The sequence below is a fragment of the Mya arenaria genome, chromosome 4 (genome assembly GCF_026914265.1).
Source record: "Mya arenaria isolate MELC-2E11 chromosome 4, ASM2691426v1".
In the NCBI taxonomy this organism is placed as follows: Eukaryota; Metazoa; Mollusca; class Bivalvia; order Myida; family Myidae; genus Mya; species Mya arenaria.
In genome coordinates this window covers 616,872-637,985 of record NC_069125.1, presented here as the reverse complement: position 1 = coordinate 637,985, position 21,114 = coordinate 616,872, and the positions used below count along the sequence as shown (strand labels likewise).

General features: G+C 36.5%; 2 protein-coding genes across 2 annotated transcripts; one reads left to right on the top strand and one right to left on the bottom strand.

Annotated features, from left to right (window-relative positions):
* Positions 1-884: 884 nt before the first annotated feature.
* On the bottom strand, positions 885-2,609 carry LOC128229637 (monocarboxylate transporter 12-like). The gene has a single exon (XM_052941406.1). The coding sequence runs from the start codon at positions 2,342-2,344 to the stop codon at positions 1,184-1,186; it is 1,161 nt and encodes a 386-aa protein (XP_052797366.1). The 5' UTR covers positions 2,345-2,609; the 3' UTR covers positions 885-1,183.
* Positions 2,610-6,296: 3,687 nt separating this feature from the next.
* Positions 6,297-7,727, top strand: LOC128232683 (monocarboxylate transporter 4-like). The gene has a single exon (XM_052946382.1). It carries the CDS (start codon positions 6,297-6,299, stop codon positions 7,725-7,727), a length of 1,431 nt encoding a protein of 476 aa, XP_052802342.1.
* Positions 7,728-21,114: the final 13,387 nt, after the last annotated feature.

Sequence of the window (21,114 nt, the reverse complement as noted above, 5' to 3'; positions counted from 1 at the left end):
AATAACACTTTTCAACAAAAGGTTTTAGCTTGAATCATCCCTCATGATAAGTAAGAGTCATCGTGGGTAGCGGTTGTGTTGTCAGTTTTCTATTTTTTCTTGTATCAGTGTTGGTTCGCTCCCGACTAAAACCAGGGGTTTTATGCTTAACTTAAATGATTGTATTTTTTTATCTCCAATTTCGGTATCAAAGACTATAAAATATTTATAATATTTGTGTTTTCAGATGCCTTTACCGTGAAAAACAAATGTGTCCAATAACACGAGCGAGAACCTTTAAATACGATGATACTCAAGTGAAGAATCTGGTTAATATACGTGGAGTTCAGCGAATTAACTACGTAGAGTTTCATGTAACCCTGTGAAACGTGTACATACATATTGTCACATAATTTATTTAATACCTTTACCATTAACTGAAAGGATGCGTTATCGTTTTACCTAATATACAAAACTTGCTTCGTAGTTTATGCAATCTCAGTTTTTTTGTTGTCCGGATTTTGGCAGAATACAAGAAGAGCGAGTGGATGGAACAAACACGCCATTAACTATTTCTGTTTAGCTATTAAAACAAAAGCGGGTGAAATCCGAGCTATTTTTCCTATATAATTTATCATTCAGCTTTATTCTACCTCGTAAGTGTAATTTTGAGCAACTCCAAATTTTGCTGTTTTCGATGAAACATGACTTCTCAAGAATGTATTTTTCAATATTTTGAAACACACACACACACGATGGAGTGACATTATTTTACATTTCATCCACAAATCAAACCGTTTTACTTTCATTTATGTTAAAGATATAGAATTATGAATACGTTTAGGAAACTTCTATTTTATTCAACATGACATAAACAGTGCAACCAATAAACAAACACCCAACGAAGTATGATTAGTCTAAAAATATTCACTGCACGCATTAATCGACCTAGTATTAACAAACAATCTTCAGCGTTCTTTATATAAAAAAACATGAACAGTCAAACCTCGTTGGCTCGAACTCCCAGGGACCGGCGAAAATACCTCGACCATCGGGAAGTTCGAACGATAACATTCCGTAGAAACAAAATCGGTCCTTAACAGTCAGTCGAGCCAACGAGGAAATCGAGCCAAGCGAATTCGAGCCAACGAGGTTCGACTACAAAATAATTAAAATTTCTCAAACGTTTATAAACCATGCGGTATTACTCCATTAAGGTATATGTTTGGACTCGACGCCATCTATATAAACATATTCCTGCAAAAGAAACTGAGTAGAACACACTGAGAATCGTTGAAGTCTGGAACAGTAAATCGTAGCTGCCAGTTTTATCTTGTATAACGCCACCTAGAGATCCACCCATTAGGTTTCCAACGCCTTTCAAAACGTTCCACATAGCGAATGACGGCGCATAATCTTCCGTCCCGTAGATTTCATACATAGCCACCGCAACATGTGCGTAGATATTTCCAATCCCAATCCCGTTCACGATAGCCGCGCCGATGAGACCGGAATACATGTCCAAGTACACGACCATCACGTGCGAAGCCGCGATAACAAGAATCCAGTATGACATGTGAGCGGCGCTGCTTAGTTTGAACGCTATTTTTGAAACGGCCCCCAGTAATCCACCGACCAGATTCCCGGCTCCAACCATCTGGATTAAGAACGACCCTTCTGTTCGTGTGTAACCTCGTAGTTCAGCAAGATCCACTAGAAATCTGCTCTCAGCCAGGGCCGTAAATGCGAGAATAATCGAATTCAGCATCAACAGCCAAAACATTTTACTATTGAAAAGAGATAATTTGAACAAGCTTCGTTTCGCAGAAGCTGACTGGGCACTGTCCCCTTCGGCACCTCTCGCTCTTTGTACAACGACCATGATCAGCCCGCATGGAACGGCGTTTAAACACAAAGCACCTAATATCATCAGCGCACCCTTCCAGCCGTATTCGAAAATGCATCTTTCCATCGCGTATGGCATGGCGAATTGTCCCAGGCTTGAACCAATGGATACAAATCCAATGACAGCCGCTTTGTATCGCTTAGAAATGTCACCCGCAACAACAAATGGTCCCATATAGACAACGCCGAAAGAAGCCCCGGATAGAAATCCAACAAGGACAATCACAGTCGGTACGCTTTTGGCCAATGAGCAGACAGCAATGCAGACGCTTCCAAGAAAGCCGCCAATCATAATGGAGTAGCCATATCCGAGTTTGGAGACCGGATAACTCCACAATACTCCCCCGACTGCCATCAGGGCCTCATAGATGCTCTGGTTAAGGGCTACCAGGGACCGGTCGGCGTTGAACTCCCGAATCAACTCCGCATATAACACGCTTAGACTGTATCCGAACCCCATTGACAGAATTATCGACAACAAACATGCTACCACCAACGCACATTGAAGTAAAACGGGTATTTCTTTCTCACCCTGCTTCCCTGGAACAATTTTCTGACTTTTTTTATGTAACAAAAATCCATCGTTCACACCAAATCTTAACTCGACTGGAATTCGGTGTTTCTTCTTGTACCTCACTTGATAATAAGAGTCACTCTTTGCGTATACGTGTTCACCAAAGTCGGATCCGTTTTCTCGGAACGGCCGACGCGTATTCAGCGCTGTCCGTTCGTTTGCCATAAGTTTAAACACACCGTACGTACTATGTCACAGTCTCAGGTTAAATACCGTCACTGAATATTGTAAAACATTTGTTGGTCATGATTCTAATGTATAATTGTTTATGGTCATGAATAAATTATATTTGAAATGATTAACATGTTGAACTGTGTCCACTGACATAAAAGTGTGTAAATTAATGCTAATGCACGCCATTCTATGTATTTCAGGTCTTAAACACTTCATGCATAACTTACTTTGCATCGCTATTAAAGCCAAGTTCGTTCTGAAATAGATTGCCATTTTTGGACGAAAATTAAATGTCATCGGCTACTTCAATGAGTATGATGTTTAAGGTACGGTTGTATTTGCTGTGTGGTTCTTGAAAAAATAAGAATGCATCCAAGTAAGTGCAATGACATTTACATTCGTACACTTCAATTCAATAGTATCAAATTGTGGGCATATATTTACACCAGCTCTCTCTCTCTCTCTCTCGTTCTCTCTCTCTCTCTCTCTCTCTCTCTCTCTCTCTCTCTCTCTCACTCTCTCTCCCTCTCTCCCCCCCTCTCTCTCTGTCAGTCTGTTTCTCTGTCAGTCTGTTTCTCTGTCTGTCTCTGTGTGTGTGTGTGTGTGTGTGTGTGTGTGTGTGTGTGTGTGTGTGCGTGCGTGCGTGCGTGCGTGCGTGTGTGTGTGTGTGTCTCTCTCTCTCTCTCTCTCTCTCTCTCTCTCTCTCTGTCATTGCTCTCCGACAGAGCATTTATGACGCGATTTATCACGTGGTATACACACACTGTATAAACTGACAGTAAAAATGGATCTGTCGTAGAAATATTAAATGGCCGTTACCAATTCCTCACGAAACCCGTACACTGTGTGAAAAAGTACGGGTATTTCTCAGCTCTAATCCTACTGCTGTGTGGCATCCGCAGGCTTAGATGCGCTGCTACTTACGCCTATATGTCCCGTTATAAGTCCCTTTAACAAAACTTGGTACCGTGCGGACACCGCCAAATGTTACCTGCTACAAACGGATGCCGCACTGCCCAACAATACCTCCTACTTTCCGAACCCGCATTAGGTTGAAACATTCCATAAGGGCCCGGTAAGTATGATTTGTAGCATTATATCTAAACATCTGTTTTACGCTTTAGTCATCCTGATGTCACATAGAGAGAATAGTTATTAGTGAATCGTAAAATGTTTTATTGGCGTTGTCTAATCGTAATAACTTAATGTTACTTAAAATAAATCATAAACATTTGTCTATGATCGCCTGCAGTTCTGACAAGTTCGTTTCCCTAACGCAAGCGTAGTCAAATCAAGTTGACCGTTTTAAGGGTGTCATTCAGTAGGCCCCCAAATTCACATTTTTAAGTAATGTTCATGTTGATGTTCTTATTCCCGCCCTAGATTCAACACGATTACGATGTCCGCAAGTAGTTGTGCCCCACCATGGCCTTTACCGACATTTCAGACTGTTCAGACTCAGGGTCCCTCGACTTACCTTGCATCCTGCGACATATCTTACACAACTCACAAAGACCGATACTTATTTTTTAGTGTGACCACGTCTTGACTAACAAGCTTTAATCTGTAATACTTAAAACGGAATTTAAGAACTTTTATAACTAGACATTTCTATTTGACGTACTTTGAGACAAGTGATAATACCCATGAACCACCAAACTTTAAACCATAAAACACTGTACTTGATCAGAGTACATTATCATAATATTAATCACAATACTTAAACACAGTATTTGTTGTTAATATGAAGCAGTCACATAACCATTTATTTTGTGTAAATTCATACTACATTTAAGTTTTTTAGTGATCTACATTATAATTTACCGACTGACTGGGTCAGCCCCTATTAATATCATACCGCTTCACCTGATTAAAATTAATAACAGCCGACTGCTGATTTAACGAAATAAATATATAAGAAATATGTATAAATACTGCCAACCCATTGGACAAAATATATTATTGACCACTAAACTTATTTCAATCGAATATCATCAATCTGGCTGAAAAAGTGGTTGATATCGAACTAAGGGCTAAATTGCGTGATCTTTCTGTTTGTTGATAAGCAACCACAGGGAAATAATAGTGGACATATTTGACTGTATGACATAAACGAGTAGTCTGTACTTAAACATCCGCCTCGGTTAAATCTTGAGTGTGAACTAAAAGTTTGTCGATTGAAGGGAGTTTATAGTGGACATTCGGAATACCTCGGCTAATTTACCATCGAAAACAACCTCCGATGTAAATGGACGGTTTACAATGTCAGAAATGTTTACAGTTAAACTACGCTGCAAGTAGATCTCGTAGTAATTTCAAAAGCACAGTTAAACTTAATGACTTTTCTCTTGAGAATATATTTTTTTTATGCATCAATACACTTTACTGGCAATCAATTAAAACTTAATAATAAAAATACACGTTAAAACACTAAAATTAATTATAACCATTATTTAAAATTTTACGAACTTCTTCTAATGAAGTACCGGCAAACATCCGAGGTTGTTTCTGAAGGAAAGGTTTTTCGAATGTTATTGAAATACACGAGTCCACTGAAACACCCACAATCACGAGACCAGAAATGAAAGACAATAAGTCTAAAACAATAGTATTGAACACACAAGAGAAACAGACTTGAAATCGTTAACATTTCCCCCCCCCCCCCGCAGAGCGACCAACTGTCTATGGAGATTAATCTATTTTGGTGCAAATCTAGCCCATAGGAACGATGTCGAACAATCTTTTTCATATATTAACCACATACATATTATTATACGTGACTTTTTCGTTCATCATCCGTGTCTTTGCAAATGATAACAATGATTCCATAAAAAAAATGTTGAAGACCATGTATGTTTCAAGGTAAATAACTCGGTTACTTCACGGACAGTGTAAGCGCTATTATCGCTCTTTCAACGATATTCAAACATGTTATTCACTTTTGTCCATAGGTTGACAAAAACAGACTGATGACATTTTGTTTAATTAAATAAATTAGCACTGTTCATATAAAATCTGCACTAGCGGATCCAGGTGGGGGCGCACCCCTCGTAAAAAATAATAAAAAAATAAATAAAAAAATAAATAAAAATAAAATAAAAATAAATACCACATGTTAACGGTTAGAGTAAGAACATAAACGTCAACGAATTACTGCAAAGTAGTTCATAACCAAAACGTAAATATATGTTTACGCGTTTCGTACGTTAGTTTTTAATAAGGCCAGCCATACAACTAATATGCGGTAATAGTCAGGACCAAGTTTCAATAAAGATCTTTATATATAAAGCGTAAGATCATACATTTCCTGGCGTAAGCTGTTCCTGTAGTTTAAGTGCTGCGTTTCAATGTAACATAGCGTTATGACTTTCTGCTTGTAAGTTTACGGATGTACCTGACTATACTTAAACATTATTGAAAACTCGAGAGGGTTCTTTTTATGTCTTTTACAGAACACTTAAACAACAAATAAACATCACCAGGTTTACTTACGCCTATGCCAATCTTTATAATCATTTTAAATTATTAATGCATAACCATACGCGAATTACAAAATATGTATGCATATCATGACCAAATACGGTGTCATAAGTTCATAATATTCATTGCCAGTATTTAACATGAGATAGTTATATTGCTTCGGTTTGTTTTAAACTAACATGCAATGGCAAACGAACGGACACCACTGTATGCCCATAGACTTTTCCGAGAGAATGTAGACGATTCTGGTGAACAAATATACACAAAGAGTGACTCTTTTTATCAAGTAAAGCCTAAGAGGAAACAACGTTTACCAGTTGAATTAGAATTCAGCTTGAACAATGGAATTATATTACCTCAGACAAAGATTCCCGGGAAGTTTGGTGAAAAAAAGATACCTTTTCTTCTTCAATGTGCGTTGGTGGTGGCTTGTATACTGGCAATAATTCTGTCAATAGGGTTCGGATACAGCTTAAGCGTGTTATACGCGGAGTTGATTCGGGAGTTCAACGCGGACAGGACTCTGGTGGCTTTTAACCAGAGCATCTATGAGGCGCTGTTAGCTGTTGGGGGAGCATTGTGGAGTTACCCGGTCTCCAAACTCGGATATGGCTACTCCATTATGATTGGCGGCTTTCTTGGAAGCTTTAGCATGGCTATCTGCTCGTTGGCAAAAAACGTTCCGACTGTGATTGTTCTCGTCGGATTTATATCCGGGGCTTCTTTCGGCGTTGTCTATATGGGACCATTTATTGTTGCGGGTGACATTTCTAAGCGATACAAAGCGGCTGTCATTGGATTTGTATCCATTGGTTCAAGCTTTGGTCAATTTGCCATGCCATACGCGATGGAAAGGTGCATTTCCGAATACGGCTGGGAAGGTGCGCTGCTGGTACTTGGCGCTTTGTGTTTGAATGCCGTTCCATGCGGACTGATCATGCTCGTTGTACACAGAGCGAGAGGTGCCGAAGGGGACAGTGCCCAGTCAGCTTCTGCGAAACGAAGCTTGTTCAAATCATCTCTTTTCAATAGTAAAATGTTTTGGCTGTTGATGCTAAATTCGATTATACTCGCATTTACGATCCTCGCAGAGAGTAGATTTTTGGTGGATCTTGCAGAACTACGAGGTTACACACGAACGGAAGGGTCGTTCTTAATCCAGATGATCGGAGTCGGAAATCTCGTCGGTGGATTAATGGGGGTTGCATCAAAAATAGTGTGCAGACTAAGCAGCGCCGCTCACATGTCATACTGTATTCTTGTTGTTGCGGCTTCACATGTAATGGTTGTGTACTTTGATACATACTCCGGTTTAATCGGCGCGGCTTTCGTGAACGGAGTCGGTGTTGGCAATATCATCGCACACGTAGCGGTGGTTATGTTTGAAATCTACGGGATAGAAGACTTCGCGCCGTCATTCGCTTCGTGGAACATAATGAAAGGTGTTGGAAACTTAATGGGAGGATCGTTAGGTGGCGTTATACAAGATACAACTGGCAGCTATGATTTGCTCTTTCAGATTTCAGCGATATTAAGCGTGTTCTACTCTTTTTCCTTTGCAGGAATATGTGTTTATAGGTGGCGTCGAAGCCGGACATATAAATTAATAATGTAGTTTCGAATATATGGTTAAAGTCATTTTAAAGAAGTGAATCTAATAAAATTGAAATGGTTTGCAGTTGAAGCGATTTGATTCATATAATTCCAGATTAATGTTTGTTGTAGTGGATTAAAACATAGATATTCCATTGTCAACGTTTACTGGGCGGATCCAGGATTAGACATTAGAGATGGTGCACCTTCGGGGCGAAACTTTGGACGTGCGGAACCTCCACCATATTCTTTCTTATTATTTTGTCAATATTAATGTAAAAAAGTTATATTTGGACATTTTTTTATTTTCCATTTATTTAAAATATTTTAATTATCATATTATAAAATCATCGGCGGTAGCTAGTTTTTTCTGTAATTGCATTTATCTCTTTGAACGCTTTTAATAAACCTTTTCTTCCAATATCGATAAGTGTCCACAAAAATACTTTCGAGGATATATAACCATTATAGTATTGAAGCTGTACAGAAATTAAGACGTTCCGGGAGATGAACTGAGCCAGCAACGAAGAGTCATGTCATTCAACTATGATAATTTTGCAGCTAAGACATCCCAGGAGAAGTTCAATTTTCAAAGAAGACTGATTTGCTAATTCTTCTTAAGTCTTTTAATGTGTCCAACATAATTTCTGCTATGCGTAAACAAGAAATTACGATAGTTAAAAAAGATTGTGAAGAGAAACAGATGCAAGGTGCCCCTAACAGTCGTTACGGGAATCCTATACCGTCTAATAGAGGTGGCCCAAACGCGCGGAAGATATAATGGTGGGGTACAAGGAAGTCCGGGTGCGATACCATAGCTGTTTTCGAAAGGAACTCCTTCATTCTTTACGTGTTCAGTGTAAAGCACCGATACAAGGTGTACCAGTACTGAGTTTACTACGTTTCGAAGCACAGCGTTTAAATGCCAAGCCCCAGGAAAATGAGCTACTTGTACCAATTTATAATGAATTTTGGAAGAACGCGGCCAGGGATCGAACCCACGGCATCCCGCTCCGTAGGCGGACCCTTAACCACTAGGCCACAGAGACGGATAAATATTAAGTATGCTCTGAATGTGTTTACATAAATTTCTCTACAGTAACATTTTATTTATAAGTAAATGTTGGTCGCTTGGAATCAAAAGCATAGAACTCCAAGTAGTTTAATGTGCCATAATTACCGTATATACATTGTTTTGTCCAAGCATTATATAATGGAATACTTGAGGACATACTGTACATCATTAGGCAAGGTTGTTTAGTGGTAATTGTTTAAGTTATGGCAAACACCAGGTACGAACCTAATACATCAAGTCATTTAAAGTACACTATATTCAATCTCACCGGGTACTTTATGCAACAGTATACATATTTAGTACACTACAGTTGAATTTACGTGATATGGCAATGCCACTAAAACCTACATGATAAACTCACAACACGACATGTGAAGGGTAAAAAACAAAAGCAAAGTGAATTCTTCGAAATGTTATAAGTTGATACCCTTTACCTATTTTAATTTGAATATGAAGTGGGTAAACACTTGAAAGATAAACGAGTTTGCAAACCGACGACACAGAAGCCAACATACAAGTTATCACACTTCACAGCAGACAGAGCCTGGAAAAGCTGAAAGCTATTGCCAAAATGATACTCTCTCTGCACGTTTGCAGCATTGAGGTCAGCCGTATCAGGTTTAAGAGTGTACACTGTCCAGACATGATCAATATCTCAAAAGGCAACATAGCAATTTACAGAACAATTCCTGACAGTTTTGATACATTTCGATCGCTGTAAATAACTACAATGTTATCCCGGCTCAGACCCTTTGGGATTTTAAGGTTGCGACAGGAAAATAATTAACCAACGATAGGGACGTCGAGACCAATATGCTTGCTTTTTCAACGATAAATTTAGCTAAAACATATTGTCAAACGCATTACTTTAATAAATTAAAAACAATATGGATAAGCGCAGAAGTCGAGCATTATGAAATAAACATTGTTTAGAGGCACAATTCAAGGGCACAAACGAAAACGAACTAGAGATAGACACGTAACTAACTTCATGTACACAAATACAAAATCTCAAACATTCCTCGTGCTCGTCTTCTAATATGTTAAAGGAAGTCCATCCAAATGACTTGGTAATGATTTTTATGTTCGTTTTGGAAAACAGAAAACAAATTAAATTTTACCTTGCAACAGATTATTTGCAGCCTGAAATAAACAACCAGCTATTTCCTCTAATATATTTACGAGAAGACGCGACATATTCATTGTGGCGATTCAATTTGTTGACTTAATTGCTTCCATTTATTTTTTATCTGATATAGACAGGGTTGAAGAGTTTCTGTTTTCTTCTTTTACCTTTCTAACGACTGCTGTATGTTAGGTGTTATTAAAGAAACCTCTATGAGTACTATCACATTGGGGAATTAAACTTTCCGGGATGTGAATATAACTCTCAGAAACTATACTTTATCAATGCTGTAATATATAAATATTAGGGAGTAACTGTTTGGTTGATTTGAAGCACAAATATGTTTTTGCCTTTTTCTTGTAACTATTCATGATTCATGATATACATCCATAATATACACTATACAAAAAAACCCGGGTCAGACACAAGCAACGTTAGTTTCGTTGTCTGTTGAGGATATGTATACATGAGTCAGACACAAGCAACGTTAGCTTCGTCGTCTGTTGAGCATATGTATACATGGGTCAGACACTAATTCTTAACAACGTTAGTATCGTCTTCACCATGAGCATATGTATACATATGGTGACAAAATGATCTCAAATGAGTCTTTATTTGTGATCAAATTTATCAAACGAGTTCAATTCAAAACGTAAAGAACGAGGCTATGTGGAGTTTTTACCGGTTTGATAAATTTAATAAATAATAAAAGCAATGTCATAACTGCGTGACGTCATTACTTATCACGAACGTGTACATATCCTTTGGCAGTTAAAGTTTGAAAGATCGTTAGTCAGCGGCACAGCAGCTTTCGACATACGATTTTACTTTGTAGCTGGTGGATATTAGCATGGATTTTTGTCATTTTGATGGATGAACACATGAATATTACCTCCGTAAATAAGAGCACCAGGCAAAAGTGAGACTTGATGTGGAATCGTGTGAATTGAGCTTTGCTGGCGATTTGATAGACTGAAAGGCATTTTTCATGGAAGTAGAGACTGGGTATTTTGACTTGAGTACAGGATGTTGGATGTCTTCTTGTGTTGATGTGGATTAATGTTGTTTAAAGATGTTCTTGTGTCCCGATATTTGCTTAATCTGGTTTGCAGGAACATCGTTGTAAATTTTAGGACGAGGTATAATCTTGCGCTGTGATCAGGGAGGCGTTTGTTTGGATTTAGCACAGCCATCTTCACTATTCGTTTCGTCGTGGTGCTGAGTTTGTCGACACCGACAGGTTTTATGTTGAAAATCGTTTCTGATGTTCACCTTTTTAGACAGCGATATGAATACATTGTTCCTGTGATGCGATTGATTAATTTTCACAGTTATTACACAGTTGCATATGAAACACATAGGGTTAAATCACTCCCGCGCCGTAAGTAATGTTATAACTATTAGTATAAATCAGTATAAATATCAGTTATTGATATTTTGTATTAGATACTGGAAGTTACTTTTGTCATACTTTATGGCCGTATGAAATATGTTTGAATTGATTATATCAACCCAAAGCAGCTCTAAACTAATACAAAAAATCAAATACAGTCTAAAGTCGCTATGTCGAACTCTGGTATCTCGATACGCTTTTTGTGTTCCGGTTACATCGAATGTGATCTGGAAGTATTCTTCAGGTCCCAATGCCTTCGACATAGCGAGTTTTGAGTGTATATTGAATGAGGCTCAATAAGCCTCATATGTAAGAAGTAGAAATATTGCTCTTAAGTCATAATGTTTCTTTCATAATTATATCTTTGTGTTTTTAAAATAACTTATTGTCCATTTGTATTTATGTGTACATTTATTTCATGCAATTTCTATAAGTTAACAAAATTGACGGAGTTATAAAACTGTTTATAAATGAACTTTTCATGTAGGAGTAAAAGCACATTTATTCAATTCTATTTTGCCAACGAATTTCGAAACTTTTAAGTATTATCTAGACAAAAAACTAAATACCTTAATGTTAAAATTCATTCATGTAATTTAATATGAATTGCTTACAGTCAAATTGTAATATGCTAAATAATGTACAAAGACAACTTCCAAATTGAAATCATCACGATTTTTCTTTTTCCTAAATAACAAATTAGTTTTTGGTTAGCTCGAATCGTTCCGTTGAAACAGAAACGAAGATTTGTGGAATTGACTGTCATCATAAATAGGTTATATCACAGCCTAATCTTTTATTTTTTATTTTGCTTCTATTTCTTATTCCACGAAAATAGAAATTTGTTTTGTATGAGAACTGTCCTGAGACTAATGTATTTGAGCATGAAGACAGCAAAGGAAGCTCTGCATTGATCTTTGCTTCATATTTTAAATGTCGCCATAAAATAATCATTTTCTTAAAACGTTATATTGATTTTTCCAACTTAGACGTTTCATTCTAAAAATCAACCGTGAATGAAATATGTATTTATTCGACAAGGGAAGGATAACATATACGGTCTATATCCTTGTTGGATTTTGTCATCGTTGCGGTATATTACTTAAGTACATTCACATGACCTTTTATCTTAATAATCTCTGATCTATATGTCGTTTTTAAGTGGTTAATGTATATGTGTTTTTTGATATCAATTTATATGTATAGCTGTAATAATCGCTTCAATATTGAATTGTTACAGAAAAATACAGAAAAATGCGACGGACTTCAGAGCGTTCAAAGTTGACTCGCAAGTTCACAACATCGCAACAAATATTTGAGAATAACTTCTCTAGACGGAATAAAACAGGCATTTTTAGTTTCTTCATTTCATTTTTTCGAAAGAAGGTTATCTCTAAAAGCACTGAATTAGCCCACTGTCTGGCATATATACCTCTTTCTCAAATCTAACTGGAATCTAATTTATTAACCTTACGTATATTAATAAATGCGTTTTCCAGAGCTCTTTTCATTGAATTTGTTATTTGTAATGATAAGTGGGACTGTGTTTTGGTATGTGTAACGTACAGACAGGTGTAAAAGTGTATGCATGCAAAACGGAAGTTTTCGATAGATCATTATTGCAGGAAGGCTATATATCATGCATACGGTCTGCATGAGGGTTTGCTTTTGTCGTCGCATTGGTACACCAGAAATTGAAAGTCACGTGCCTACTCTATTATCTCTGTGCTAGAAGGCTAAGTTCAAACCGTTCGATTTACGTGTTTTGCATATCAATCAAATATATATATATATATTTTATTTATAAATAGAATAGAGAATGCTTTCCCAATCTATGTAACAGGCTCCGGTGGGAACCAAGTATACTCACAAATTGATAGCTTCACAGAGTGTTTGACATGGTCCTATCTCTAATATGTTATTGACATACACATTATTAAAAGATATTTTCTTCACAGACAGTCGCTAGACTCAGTTCCTATGACGATAAAACAGAAACATATGACTATATTTTTGTAAACCCCCTAAATCATGAACGTAAACACATGGCCAGACAAGGAAACAATATTCTTCAGCACGAGCTGCAATCTTTAGAATAACAACTTGTGACGAATAAGAATGCAACAATAATACAAACAATCATGCGTTTTGCCACAGACTAAATGTTTTTGTACAATGCTAATTCGAGACAACTGGTTGAGAACTATTTGCGGCAAATGTAAAAGAGCATGCATACGAAACAGAAGGTATTAATTGATATTCCATTTATGTTTCTTATGGCGCCATAAAATAAATCATTTTTTTAAAACAAAATGTTTTATTATCCAACTTCTGTTGTTTTTTTTTTTTTAAATTGACCTGGAATGATATGTGTAGGTATTGCACGAGGGGGAGGATAAGATGAATATTTATATGAAAAACTACAGAAACAAGCTCAGTAGCTAAAAGTTTAAACATAAACCCTGTTTAATGGCACAGGGTCAACGCCTAAGACAAGGAACACAAAAACAAAAAATCACAAACAAATTTTTTTGGATCAACAACAAAAAACTCCACAAACAACACAGGGCATATATACCATATAAAACCTCTGGTGTGTTTATCAAGGATTGTTAGGTACCGCCTTCGAACGGTCAGTAAAATGTAAATTTACTTCGGGTTTAAACCAGTTTGTGTGCACAACCTCACTCCTATACCAACAATCCCAAATAAAGTAAAAACGTAAAAGGTAAATATTATGAAAGTATGCATTAACTTGAGGAAACTTAATAATAAAATAAATAATAAAAGACTAATAGGTGAACCCCAAATACTTCAATGATTAGGCATCCCGACTCTATCTGCAGACGAATGAATACAATTCATAGTACATAATGCAAAAACTTTTCAAAGATACAATGCAGTTATTGTTCGAAACAAGGAACATCACACACAGTCTGCCTTAGCAAAAAGAGGTTTAAATCTGTGTGATCATATAGTTTCATGTTGAAAAGCATCATTGTACTAATATTGGGAACAAATAAAACAATATTAAAAATAAAAACACGACATATATTTACGATTTATATCCAGATTGGCTTTTATAAACGCATTGGCCAATGAGGAAAGGACATTTACGTGTCTACTCAATAAATTAATATCTGAGTTAGAAGGTCTATTTAACATTATGCATTTTGCATATCAATGGTTACATGCTAAATGTCGTTTGTATTAGGACATACATTTGTAACATACATCGAAGCGAACAAGGTCAACTCGCAAATGGACGGTGTCATACAGGGCTAGACATGGGCATATTTTATCAACTTATACATGTTTGCTAGAAGGCATTAAACCTTAACTTTAGTAAACTCTTAACCTACCGACGTAAACCCATTTTCAAGACAAAAATATCTTCATCAATAGATGTAATCTAATAGTCTTACCCAAGGTGTATCAAGAAATACAAAGCACGCACCTTTTGGATGATACACAAATATTCACATGGGCAAATGAGTGTGTATATGAGTACATTATGCCACAGCACTTGGACATGAACGGATACGTGTGTACCCACGGAATGTGCTCTTCATCAATAGATGTAATCTAATAGTACTACCCTACGTGTATCAAGAAATACTGTTCACAAAGCACGCACCTTTTGGATGAAACAGAAATATTCACATGGGAAAAGGATTGTATATATGAGTACATTATGCCACAGTACCGGAACATAGACGGGTACGTGTGTACCCACGGAATGGGTTCGTTTTGACGAATACCCGGGTACATTTTAAGTACGCGGTACTCGACCAATACAACAATGCGTTTTGTGTTTTAAGTGTTAATTAAACGTTGTCAGCTATAAGAAAGGTATGTCGTTAGCACACGCCGAGTACCTCCCTTTTAAATGAATAATTCAGCGCAAAATATGCTTCTTTCGAGATGAGAATGTAGTTCTACGTAGATATTGTTAAGGAAAGTTGACATCATTCCTCCATGTCTGACGTCAAGGACAACAGAAAAACTGGACTCGTGGTTTCAATTGTTATTTGATAATGAACTCTGTCCACATTACTCGATGATTATATGTTAAGCTCGACTATTCGAAGGAAAGAATGCTATACTACTCACTCCGGCGTCGGCGTCAGGTTAATGTTCAAGTGCAAGTTGTCATTTTCGCTTAAAATTCCAAATCCTTTATTTAATTCATTAAATACTTCACACATTTGTTTATGCACATCACACAACGAGAATACATCACTTCATATTAGCCGAATTACAAATGCATGCCCCTAATTGAGGACTTAATAGCTAAAGGCTAAAGCTTAGGGCAGTTTGTAATTTTGACTAATTACTTCTATTCACTTCATTTAATTGACTTTATACTTCACAGAATTGTTTACGACAATCATACAACGAAGTTACACAACTCCATATTTTCCTAAATAGATATGTTGGCTTTAAATCAATTAAAAAGTTAAGTGAAATTTTTGGGCAAATTTGTGTTTCAATTCAAAAACCGTTCATTCAATGACCTTCATGCTTTACATTGTAGCCATCACACTTAGGTAACATAACGCCATATTAGCCCGTCAAAGTTCTTTTGTCAATCATTGAAAACCTGGTTTCGTCACAATGCGGCGTTCATGTTTCATGGCATTGTGACTCTTTCATTTTGTTCACTTCTTATTTTGCAATTAATTTTCATTGCATTTGACGGGCACGTTATTATTGAGTTTATTTCTTATACAAAGCGGCGTATAGTCGAGCGCGCTGTCTTAACACAGCTCTTGCTTAGATTCGTATTGCAAATTGAAAGAGACAAGTTCCTGTAATATATTTACGAAGAGGCGCCATATTCTTGATAACATTGCGGCACTTTCAATTTGTTGAATTAATTGCTTCCATTTATTTCATCTGATATTGACGCAGCTGATGGTTTTCTATTTCTCCATTTACTTTTTGACGATTGTTGTGGGTTGGGTGTTATAAAATTATTTATTCTATCAGAGAAATTGAAGAGACGTGCACGTAACTGTCTGAACTGGACATAATCAATGCTGGAATATGTAGGTATTAGGAAGTAAACTACATGTTTCTTGCTTGATATGAAATCCAAATACTAAGTTATTTCCCCTTTTATGTAACTGTTCGTAATTTGCAGCAAGAAAACACACTTTTTAACAACTACACAAAGATGTGAGATATTAGAATATAATGTAAGGATATAATCTTATCCAGGAGCATATTTACACATGGACAATTGACTTGTTAGTATAAATCCGTAGGATTATTATTAATTATTATTATTATGATGATTATTATTATTATTATTATTATTATTATTATTATTATTATTATTATTATTTATGTTTATATTATAACACACATTTCCGTATTAAGACTTTGGACATATATCATTTCCTTGTAAAGATATGTTTCAGTTTATTATATTGATTGACAATTAAATAATGTTTCTTTCAAAATTCTGTTTTTGTGTGTTTTTAAAAAAAAATAATTCATGTGTCGTGTTCTTTTGCATTTCTAACATTTATATCAGTGTTTATCTGTCAGCTATGTACTTGTTAAATATATATATATATATATATATATATATATATATATATATAGTTTTAAAACCTCTAAAATATTGGGGCCCTGTTGATATTTACACCCGAATTATTGGGTCCACGGTGTATTTATTGGGGCATACCTCAATATTGGGTCAAAGACCCAACATATAAGGACCCAACATAATTGTTTGTTTTAAATGTATCTGCAGGGTCAAATACGTGATTGCAACCTGTATTCCTAAACACATTTATTGGGTCGCAATTTCACTGTTGGGTCGCCAAATATACACGCACCGTGTTTCGTGTATATTTGTATATTATATTATATATTTTGACCCAATATTGCAATATATTGGGACATCACAATAAAGTGGAAAAGCTATCGTTATTGGTATATGTTATACTTATTTTTTTCCATACACAGTAACAACAAACCTTAACGTAGCAATATAACACCTTAACCGTTTAGTTGATGTACTATTATATAGATGATGACATCATTTTCTATAAATAATTCAATTTTTTTTTTTGCTTGTGAATAGCTTTGAAAATATGATGTAAAATGGAGAATTTGCTCCTTAGGAGCAAAGTTTCCATGTTTCATCGTGTTTTTAAATATCACATTCTACATTCTCTAGATGCGTTAGAATGTGTCTCTATCAGTTATTGGGTAGATGTGAACATTAACATGTAACTCAAAATAATTTAATTCATAGAATAACTCCTATGTCAGCCAGTATAGATCCCAGGAAAAAAAATCAGGCATTCTAGTGCAAGAAAACTTTCTAAATATTACTTTCTATGAAGTTTAATGCTCCTTCCCTAAAAATCTGTTTCTTAAATGCTAAATAATGGTTTATTTTTTTATTTCTTTCCTGTACATCATCGTATCACTTCATAAGCATACAACTTGAATCCAAATGAGACGCCGAGTAATTGGACGTCCCATTCGGATCCAAGCTGGTTGACATTCTGATATGAGTTAACAATCAACATACAATAGGGGAGTGGGTACACTGACGAGCAATGAAAATGCAACAAGTATTTTTGAGTGTAACTACAAAACGTGCATTTTCGTAGACAACAGACCAAGACATATTTCATATTAGTTACCTATGCTACTCCCTGAAATGGGTTTTGTTTTCTGAAATCAACCATGACTGACTACGGCCGGACTTCTGGCGTATTCAACGTCCGCGACGCGCACGCTTTCTTAGCGACGTTTTTAAAATTCGTTTTTACTTTTATTGCACGTGTGCGTTGATTTACTTTATGAAAATCACCTGAAATAGCAAATCTCTAAGAAATAGGCAATGACACGATAAAACAATCGAAAAGTCAGTCTTCAAATTGAACGGTATAACGTCACGGGCTCCGTTTCAGACTGTCCATGACAAGGTACACAGCGTGCAACGCCGTCAAGACAGAATGTCTACCAACGTTAACGTAATCGATTCCTTGCAGCCCAATCGACGACAGAAGACTTGGTCAGGACACGGTGGTAAACCAAAACATTGGAAACTGTGTCAAGAAGACTTAGGGACTACGGTGGAAGTTGTCATCGGCTTTGCAAATTGTCGTGTTGCGCCGTAGCCATCGTATTGAAGTTACAGTCAGCTTGACACAGGCGTGGTAACTGTGTTGCTCTGGGTACCACATCTTGCACACCCGTCTCTCAGGCAATGCCTTGTTTAAATTTTCTTTTTCTGCAGGCATTAAATCTTAACACTTTGCTAGATGAAATGACGACCTTAAGAGATGTGTATATGTTTGCATTCAAAAGATATTGAAGCATATATTCTTTGTTGCGTTTTCATTGCTCGTCAGTGTATAATCCGAAAGCAGACGAAGACAACCAAAAATAACACATAGGCAAAGCAAGTTTGTCGTCACTAAGTATTATCTAACAACTGTCAACAAGTGTGTATGTGTTTAAATTTTCCAAACACTGCTGTCTGGTTGTGAAAGATGTTTGTAAAGCACTGACAAATCCTGACGAGTCCTGACTAGCAATTGTGTATAATTAATCAGAGCTTAAGATAAGGTGTGTATTGCATGTTCTAAAATATCCATTTCTCAATCTATTCCTATGTTTGACCACTTATTAGAATCGCAACCGAATGTTTGGATTCCTATAACAGGGGGAATGTCTAATATATGGGCATATCAGATACGGCCACAGTACCACTTCCGGGTTTAATCAGCGTGTTTCCTGGTAGTATCGTGTCAGTGTTACGAAAGCTTTCCATTTTATTAAATCATATTTTAAAGTATTTCAAAACTGGATAAAAATATCTCGAGAACATTTCAAGGATACACCCACTCTTATCCAGAAGCAGTTTTAGCCACTTGTGCCTATTTTATAACAACATGCTGTCGCATTTATAATTCCACAAAGATGTAACGCCCTCGCATTTTTGAAGGAGTAACATTTTTGTGGACTTAAGGTGACGATGTGACATCATGTGAAAATTTCATTAGCACCTTTCTCAACCATTTACCTGTTTATCACGTGTTTTCACGCCCTTGCAAACAGAGTAGACCCAGATCAGGCAGCTCCTAAAGATCTGGGTCTGCTCTGCTTGTTTCACTCAGGGGTGACAAAATTCCAGAATTCCGGATTTTGGGCAAGTGTCCAAAAAAAATAAAAAAAATGTTTTGGACACTTGCCCACTCATTCTCAATATGTTTCTAAAACACATTAAGAATTAGTGGGCAAGTGTCAAAAACAAATTATGTTTTTTTTCTCAGCTCAAATACAGTTTTCACATAAGCTTGAGTCGGATATTGTTTATGAAATTTGGACCAGGTCTCTTATTCTTGCATGCTCAGACTTCACCCTTCCTCCACACAAGCACAGTGCACCTATTGAAACCTTTGAAACTTAAAGTGGTTGAAAATTTAAATGAAATTAGAGTATGTGCTCCTATAGAGCAAAATGCTCCATTTCCCATGATATTTTTAAAGGTATTCAGACCATCATTTTTTTCAAGTTCATTTTGTGCTCTTTTTTTTAACTTCATTTTCTATAAATTTGTAAACAATACAAATTTATAGAAAATGAAGTGATGATCTAAAATTAATGTATGAAGTAAATAGGACTGCAACGGTTCACCGAAGTTCGGTTATTTTCGATTCTTTTTTCTCGGTTCGATTTTCGGTTTGGCGCCGCAAAATTTCGGTTCGGTGCGTCAATTTACGGCCATGACGGCCCATTAGACTATACCGCTTATTTGGACCAATCAGCTTGCCGATAATATTCTGCCTACCGTTGTTAGGTAAAAATGTCTGAATTGTGCGATCCACTGGCTGCTTTAAAATCGGCACTTTGGAAGCATTTCGGCTTCTTCAAGAAGGCTTGCAGCATAACTTGATAGTTGATACAGTTGACAGATGTATATATTAGTCTTATTAGATGAATATTGGCAAGTAAATGAGTTGTTTTAAAGTGTTTCTATAATTATCTTGTGTTCCCTATTTCCGAACCGAATAATCGATAACCGAGAGGGTAATAATCGAAACTGAACCGAACCGAGAAGTACCTGTATTGTTGCAGGCCTAGGAGTAAAGTGTTAAGACTTTGGAATAGTCTTGTGTGAATGGAGAAAACGTTCGAACAGAAGCTGATAATCATTATCAGCTTCTACCAAAATGGTTATTTCATTCATTTGATTGAAAAGTCCCAACTGTGAACTGAATACATAACACTTGACAGTTCAAAAGGTAGCAGGAGATTGCATTTTGAGTCTTGATTTCCATTTAAACCCAGGAGCTTTCGGGGGCTTTGCCCCCTGGCACCCCTGTTCACTAAACAATGTAGTTTGAACTTCAGACCAAGGCTTGTAAGACAATTAACTCTCAAACCAGGACTGGTGGGACATTTTAATCTTAGATCTGGACTAATGAGGCAGCAGGCAGTGCAGTGCTGACCAGATGGAAACAGTTGACCCAACAATGTTATATATATTACTTGCAAAACCCTTAGAATTGTTGGGTCATAAATTTTCTCGCAAAACCTGGTGAAAGTGATGATATATAGTAGACAAAATTGGCTAGGGGCCCAAAAAGAGTCCCTTTAAGCCAAAACAAAAGTGACAGTTAATATGGTTCCGAATTAACCAACAATGTTGCCTAGATGCCCCTTAAGGTTACCTTTAGAGCTAAGAAAGCTACAAGCTGTAATGGAGATCAGTGATCCAACAACATATTATACATGAATACCTGTTGGGTCATAAATTGTTTTCATACAAGTCCTGTTCC